The 7,238-nt window shown below is 33.8% G+C and overlaps 2 protein-coding genes across 2 annotated transcripts; both read left to right on the top strand.

The window, feature by feature from the left end:
• The first annotated feature begins 575 nt into the window (after positions 1-575).
• On the top strand, positions 576-2,911 carry LOC117146541 (odorant receptor 13a). The gene is made up of 6 exons (XM_033312830.1): positions 576-1,214; positions 1,520-1,951; positions 2,212-2,311; positions 2,369-2,476; positions 2,532-2,720; positions 2,778-2,911. The coding sequence occupies exons 1-6, from the start codon at positions 862-864 to the stop codon at positions 2,850-2,852; spliced, it is 1,257 nt and encodes a 418-aa protein (XP_033168721.1). The 5' UTR covers positions 576-861; the 3' UTR covers positions 2,853-2,911.
• A 250-nt stretch (positions 2,912-3,161) lies between these two features.
• On the top strand, positions 3,162-3,653 carry LOC117147179 (the record flags this gene model as incomplete). Its single annotated transcript, XM_033313977.1, is given in 2 exon segments — positions 3,162-3,295; positions 3,387-3,653. Coding segments are annotated over 2 exon segments (360 nt in total), but the record flags the coding sequence as incomplete, so codon positions are not given.
• Between the last annotated feature and the right edge of the window lie 3,585 nt (positions 3,654-7,238).

A 7,238-nucleotide genomic window follows, 5' to 3' on the forward strand; every position in this document is an offset into this window, starting at 1 on the left:
TATCTGGCCGTCGAGATCTTGGCCAGAACAATGGACAGGGAACTGGGTCTGCACTGCTTCACGCCGCAGATTGGCCACGCCCCCGTCGCCTAATTCAATGAAGATATATCCTTTACGCCCAGCCAGCTGTGACCTGATTTAAATTAACTGGTTTCGAAATGAAGTTTGGGTGAATGAAGGCCTAAAAACAAATACAGACTGCATTGTTAGCCAACATAAATGGGCTGTCTATCATGGAAAATTACAATGAAATAATAGTATAAGAAATATATAGTATATATATAATATATATATGAAAGTTTTACGGATTTCAGGCACAGTTGTATATGTTTAGTATGTTTATTTATTTTTTTTTATATTCATAAAGTGAAGAAGTATTATATTTATATTTTTTGTTTTGTTTTGCTTTTTAAATTGAATAATTTATTTAATTTGAATAATTTTTGTAATTTGAATAATTTATTTAATTTGAAAACAAAATTGAAATATGAGCAAAACGCACTTTGTTCTTCAAAATAAAGCTTAGTTCAGTTGTTTTTAGCCATTAAAAGGGCAAATTAAAATACACACGTGTTCACAAATATTTGAGCCACTTATTTGTGGCCGTTGAAGAAGTATAGTTTAATGGTTTTCACAGGCACACACCTCCTTGGAAAATGCGTTTGATCAAAATTTCATATTAAGCACTTAATGAGGTGGTAAGGACATACCTTGTGTGCAAACGCTTTCTAAAATATTTACTGTGCAATTAGGGAAAATTATGAAAAAAGGGGTAATTTCAGGTAGGTAGGTAGTAAGTAAACTATAAAGGAAAGAAATGCCTAAAGATGAACCTAGTGCTGTGGCATTTATCAGATAGTCATGTTCTATTCGTATCCCTACAAGGCACTCAGCTTTCCCATTCAGTGCGTTTGGCTGAAACTGAATGGTTCTTGGCCATTAACCGAATCATCGAGGCCATGGAGGAGCCAATCCTTTTTGGCCACCGCCTACAACGTGTGGGCGTGGTACGTCATTGCATCCGTGGGCATAACAATCAGCTATCAGACGGCCTTTTTGCTGAACAACCTTTCGGACATCATTATCACCACGGAAAACTGTTGCACCACCTTCATGGGTGTCCTCAACTTTGTCCGACTCATTCACCTTCGCCTCAATCAGAGCAAATTCCGCCAGCTTATTGAGAACTTTTCCTACGAAATTTGGATACCTGAGTGAGTCTTTTCATGAGGGTTATTATAAACGATGTTAAATGATCATCGCATTAAACTGCAGAGCTTTGCAAACTGTGTTCAATGATCATTCCAATACACTACAAAGGTTTGCAATCTTGTTTAAGTAAAAGCGCAGAAAAGTCTGCTTCCTTGTTGTGTTCAAAAGAACAAGCTTTGCTTTCCAAGCATGCTTTTGGACACTTAAAGTGGTTTTGAGATAATAAATAATTCATGAGGAACTATACTATCTTCAAACTGGATTTGTAATAAAATCTTTATTTATATAAATATATAATGGATTCCAGTTCTTCCAAAAACAATGTTGCCGCGGAGTGTCGCAGACGCATGGTTACCTTCAGCATAATGACATCCTTGCTGTCGTGCCTGATCCTAATGTATTGTGTCCTGCCGCTGGTGGAGATATTCTTTGGACCCGCCTACGATGCACAGAATAAGCCGTTTCCCTACAAAATGATCTTTCCTTACGATGCACAGAGCAGTTGGATCCGCTATGTGATGACCTACATCTTCACGTCCTTCGCGGGAATCTGCGTGGTCACCACCTTGTTTGCAGAGGACACCATTCTTGGCTTCTTCATAACCTACACCTGTGGCCAATTTCAGTTGCTACACCAACGAATTGCAGGACTATTTGCGGGTTCCAATGCGGAATTGGCCGAGAACATTCAGCTGGAGCGACTTAAATGTATTGTGGAAAAACACAACAATATTATCAGGTTGGTATTGTCACAATATTTAATTACAATGATTCTGTTACAATAATTTTATTACAATGATTTTATTACAATGATTCAATTACAATGATCCTATTACAATGAATTTATTACAATGATTCTATTACAATGATTCTATTACAAAATTATATTACAATGATTATATTACAATGATTTTATTACATCGATTCTATTACAACGATTCTATTACAACGATTCTATTACAATGATTATATTACATGTTACTTTGATTTTGCCAATAGTTTTGCTAAGCGCCTAGAGGACTTTTTCAACCCAATTCTACTAGCCAATCTAATGATTTCCTCCGTTCTTATTTGCATGGTTGGCTTTCAAATAATTACTGTAAGCATATGAAGTATTTTAAAATAAAAACTAGCTTTTCTTTCTAAACTTCATAAGGGAAAAAATATGTTCATTGGAGACTATGTGAAGTTCATAATTTACATATCCTCGGCCCTTTCACAATTATACGTTCTTTGCGAGAATGGCGACGCATTGATAAAACAGGCAAGAATGTAGATTGTTTTTTTAAAGCTATTAATTAACTATTTCCCATAAACAGTCTACCTTAACAGCGCAAATTCTATATGAATGCCAGTGGGAAGGATCCGATCGCTTTGAAATACATTCCTTCACGCCAACCAGCAAGCGAATCCGAAACCAGATTTGGTTTATGATCCTCTGCAGCCAACAGCCCGTAAGGATTACGGCTTTCAAGTTCTCAACGTTGTCCTTGCAGAGTTTTACCGCCGTATGTCTACCAAAAAAATATATATAGCAATTACACAATTAACCACATCTCTTTCAGATTCTTAGTACCTCGATAAGTTACTTTACATTATTGCGATCAGTTTACTTCGACGACGAAAAGAAACTAGATTAAATAAAAACTTCGAGCTCTGTTTAAGGTTATGTTGAGCGGTTTAGGAGTCTCTTTACATTACTAGAGGATAAGTAAAAGGCAAATCGTATACAATTATGTTATTTATACGTCTTAAGTACTTAAAAATATTTCTGCTGATTTCCAAGATTTCAAACTTTGACCAATTTTGGAGCTGGGATTGGAGCTCCTAGAGGCACTAGTACAGCTGGACTAGTTGGCCATGATTTAGTGCCCTAATCTTATTCGTTTTCCATTCGTTGCCTTTGAGTCAGTGATCGCTTTTACTCAGCACTGAAAATATATTTATAAAATCTTTTCGAGATCTTTTATAAAATTTGTAAATTCATTGGTACTAACTTTCATCATTTCGCCATGTCTTCCATCGAGTGGTTAGGTAGTGTGTTTTACTACATTATGCGCACCTATGTAGTAACCTACCGAAGGTAACCGTATCCAGTTGCGGAGCACCCTTCCCCTTCGGACCACCCTTGCAAAGGTGAGTAAATGAAAGCCCTTCTTTATTTGGTGGGGCAGCAAGTGATGGACTCACTACACACTAACCCTAAACTTGCAGATTGTGCATTTTATAGATTTCGTCGAAGTTTCCATGACGATAATGCGGCGGCCAAGAAATTTTACGGTTTTGACTGACGACCAAGCGAGACGCCTGCAATTCTACAATTGCCTTTTAAGTTTAAGGACTTGGGCGAAGATAATCTACGTCTTGGTATCCGTGGTAATTAGGACCCTGCAAACATAAGCCAAAATTCTATACATACTCATTGAAATATTTTTTACCATTCTAAGCTTTCTGTAAGCAATGTCAAGACGCATTTCATTATTAAATCGCATACAGGGTAGGATAAGGCTGCGACCCGCGCTGATTCTTTTTACTGCGTTCTGCTGTGTCACTTGGGTGCCGTGGTTTCTTGACGAACTGATCAACTGATTTAAATGATGGACGCAATGGCGATGTTAGACATATGTTTTTCAAAATTCACCGTGGCATGTAGCTTTTCCTGAAATTTAGCGAATAAAGCACTGCCCTGATCCTACATTCTCAATTCTTCACGAAAAGGTCTGTGGACTTCTTGCGACGACTGTATACTCTCGATTGGACAAAAGTTTTCGCTTAATTTAATTTGCTCCACCATTCTAACTCGATATCGCGCTTTTATAGGTAGGCGACAACTATTTAATTGCCAGGCGGCGAAAAGGAAACACATTCCCGCGAAGTCTTACTCTTTTGTTTGCCAGTGTAAAAGTTTAGTACGTCGAAAGAGAAGCTGAAACTGGGTACAGCTGGGAAGTTACAATATTAAAATAATAATATTTAAATAGTATATGTTACTGGGAGTGAAAATGAAAACAGTATAAAACTATGAAGCAGTTTTTCAAACCATTTTCCATTTTTAGTAAATTTATAGCCAAAAAAGCCAACTTGAAAATTCAGTTTTTTGCCAAAAATAGTTTCCCAGATTTTTTTGTGAAAAAAATAATCGGTATTTTGATCAATACATTGAAAAGAATGACCCAAATGAGGAATGTCATACCTCGTTGAGTTTGTTTTTTAAATCCCAATCGATTTGCATTCAATTTTGGGAATTCTAGGATTTTTAAATTTTTACAAAATATGCGAAAATTTGGCCAAAAATTAATTTTACAAAATCAGTTTAAAAGTGAAAGGGGTTGTTAGTATTGGTTGTAAGGAGTACAAAATGGTACTCCTGTTTGCTCTGTGACCATTTTTAGTCAAGTTATAGCCAAAAACGCCAATTTAAAATTTCATTTTTTTGACAAAAATATTTTCCCAGATTTTTTGTGAAAAAAATATTTGGTATTTTGATCAAAACATTCGAAATAATTACCCAAATATGGAATGTCATACCTCGTTGAGTTTGTTTCTTAAATCCCAATCGAATTGCATTCAAGTTTTGGAATTCTAGGATGTTTAAATTTTTTGCAAATTTTGATGATGGTACCCCTTACAAAAAATGCGAAAATTTGGCCAAAAATTAATTTTACAAAATCAGTTTAAAAGTGAAAGGGGTTGTTAGTATTGGTTGTAAGGAGTACAAAATGGTACTCCTGTTTGCTCTGTGACCATTTTTAGTCAAGTTATAGCCAAAAACGCCAATTTAAAATTTCATTTTTTTGACAAAAATATTTTCCCAGATTTTTTGTGAAAAAAATATTTGGTATTTTGATCAAAACATTCGAAATAATTACCCAAATATGGAATGTCATACCTCGTTGAGTTTGTTTCTTAAATCCCAATCGAATTGCATTCAAGTTTTGGAATTCTAGTATGTTTAAATTTTTTGCAAATTTTGATGATGGTACCCCTTACAAAAAATGCTAAAATTTGGCCAAAAATTAATTTTACAAAATCAGTTTAAAAGTGAAAGGGGTTGTTAGTATTGGTTGTAAGGAGTACAAAATGGTACTCCTTTTTGCTCTGTGACCCTTTATAGTCAAGTTATAGCCAAAAACGCCAATTTGAAATTTCATTTTTTTGCCAAAAATATTTTCCCAGATTTTTTGTGAAAAAAATATTTGGTATTTTGATCAAAACATTCGAAATAATTACCCAAATATGGAATGTCATACCTCGTTGAGTTTGTTTCTTAAATCCCAATCGAATTGCATTCAAGTTTTGGAATTCTAGGATGTTTCAATTTTTTGCAAATTTTTTGTACCCCTTACAAAAAATGCTAAAATTTGGCCAAAAATTAATTTTACAAAATCAGTTTAAAAGTGAAAGGGGTTGTTAGTATTGGTTGTAAGGAGTACAAAATGGTACTCCTTTTTGCTCTGTGACCCTTTTTAGTCAAGTTACAGCCAAAAACGCCAATTTGAAATTTCATTTTTTTGCCAAAAATATTTTCCCAGATTTTTTGTGAAAAAAATATTTGGTATTTTGATCAAAACATTCGAAATAATTACCCAAATATGGAATGTCATACCTCGTTGAGTTTGTTTCTTAAATCCCAATCGAATTGCATTCAAGTTTTGGAATTCTAGGATGTTTCAATTTTTTGCAAATTTTGATGATGGTACCCCTTACAAAAAATGCTAAAATTTGGCCAAAAATTAATTTTACAAAATCAGTTTAAATGTGAAAGGGGTTGTTAGTATTGGTTGTAAGGAGTACAAAATGGTACTCCTTTTTGCTCTGTGACCATTTTTAGTCAAGTTATAGCCAAAAACGCCAATTTTAAATTTCATTTTTTTGCCAAAAATATTTTCCCAGATTTTTTGTGAAAAATATATTTGGTATTTTGATCAAAACATTCGAAATAATTACCCAAATATGGAATGTCATACCTCGTTGAGTTTGTTTCTTAAATCCCAATCGAATTGCATTCAAGTTTTGGAATTCTAGGATGTTTCAATTTTTTGCAAATTTTGATGATGGTACCCCTTACAAAAAATGCTAAAATTTGGCCAAAAATTAATTTTACAAAATCAGTTTAAAAGTGAAAGGGGTTGTTAGTATTGGTTGTAAGGAGTACAAAATGGTACTCCTTTTTGCTCTGTGACCCTTTATAGTCAAGTTATAGCCAAAAACGCCAATTTGAAATTTCATTTTTTTGCCAAAAATATTTTCCCAGATTTTTTGTGAAAAAAATATTTGGTATTTTGATCAAAACATTCGAAATAATTACCCAAATATGGAATGTCATACCTCGTTGAGTTTGTTTCTTAAATCCCAATCGAATTGCATTCAAGTTTTGGAATTCTAGGATGTTTCAATTTTTTGCAAATTTTTTGTACCCCTTACAAAAAATGCTAAAATTTGGCCAAAAATTAATTTTACAAAATCAGTTTAAAAGTGAAAGGGGTTGTTAGTATTGGTTGTAAGGAGTACAAAATGGTACTCCTTTTTGCTCTGTGACCCTTTTTAGTCAAGTTATAGCCAAAAACGCCAATTTGAAATTTCATTTTTTTGCCAAAAATATTTTCCCAGATTTTTTGTGAAAAAAATATTTGGTATTTTGATCAAAACATTCGAAATAATTACCCAAATATGGAATGTCATACCTCGTTGAGTTTGTTTCTTAAATCCCAATCGAATTGCATTCAAGTTTTGGAATTCTAGGATGTTTCAATTTTTTGCAAATTTTTTGTACCCCTTACAAAAAATGCTAAAATTTGGCCAAAAATTAATTTTACAAAATCAGTTTAAAAGTGAAAGGGGTTGTTAGTATTGGTTGTAAGGAGTACAAAATGGTACTCCTTTTTGCTCTGTGACCCTTTTTAGTCAAGTTACAGCCAAAAACGCCAATTTGAAATTTCATTTTTTTGCCAAAAATATTTTCCCAGATTTTTTGTGAAAAAAATATTTGGTATTTTGATCAAAACATTCGAAATAATTACCCAAAT

The sequence above is a fragment of the Drosophila mauritiana genome, chromosome X (genome assembly GCF_004382145.1).
Source record: "Drosophila mauritiana strain mau12 chromosome X, ASM438214v1, whole genome shotgun sequence".
In the NCBI taxonomy this organism is placed as follows: domain Eukaryota; kingdom Metazoa; phylum Arthropoda; class Insecta; order Diptera; family Drosophilidae; genus Drosophila; species Drosophila mauritiana.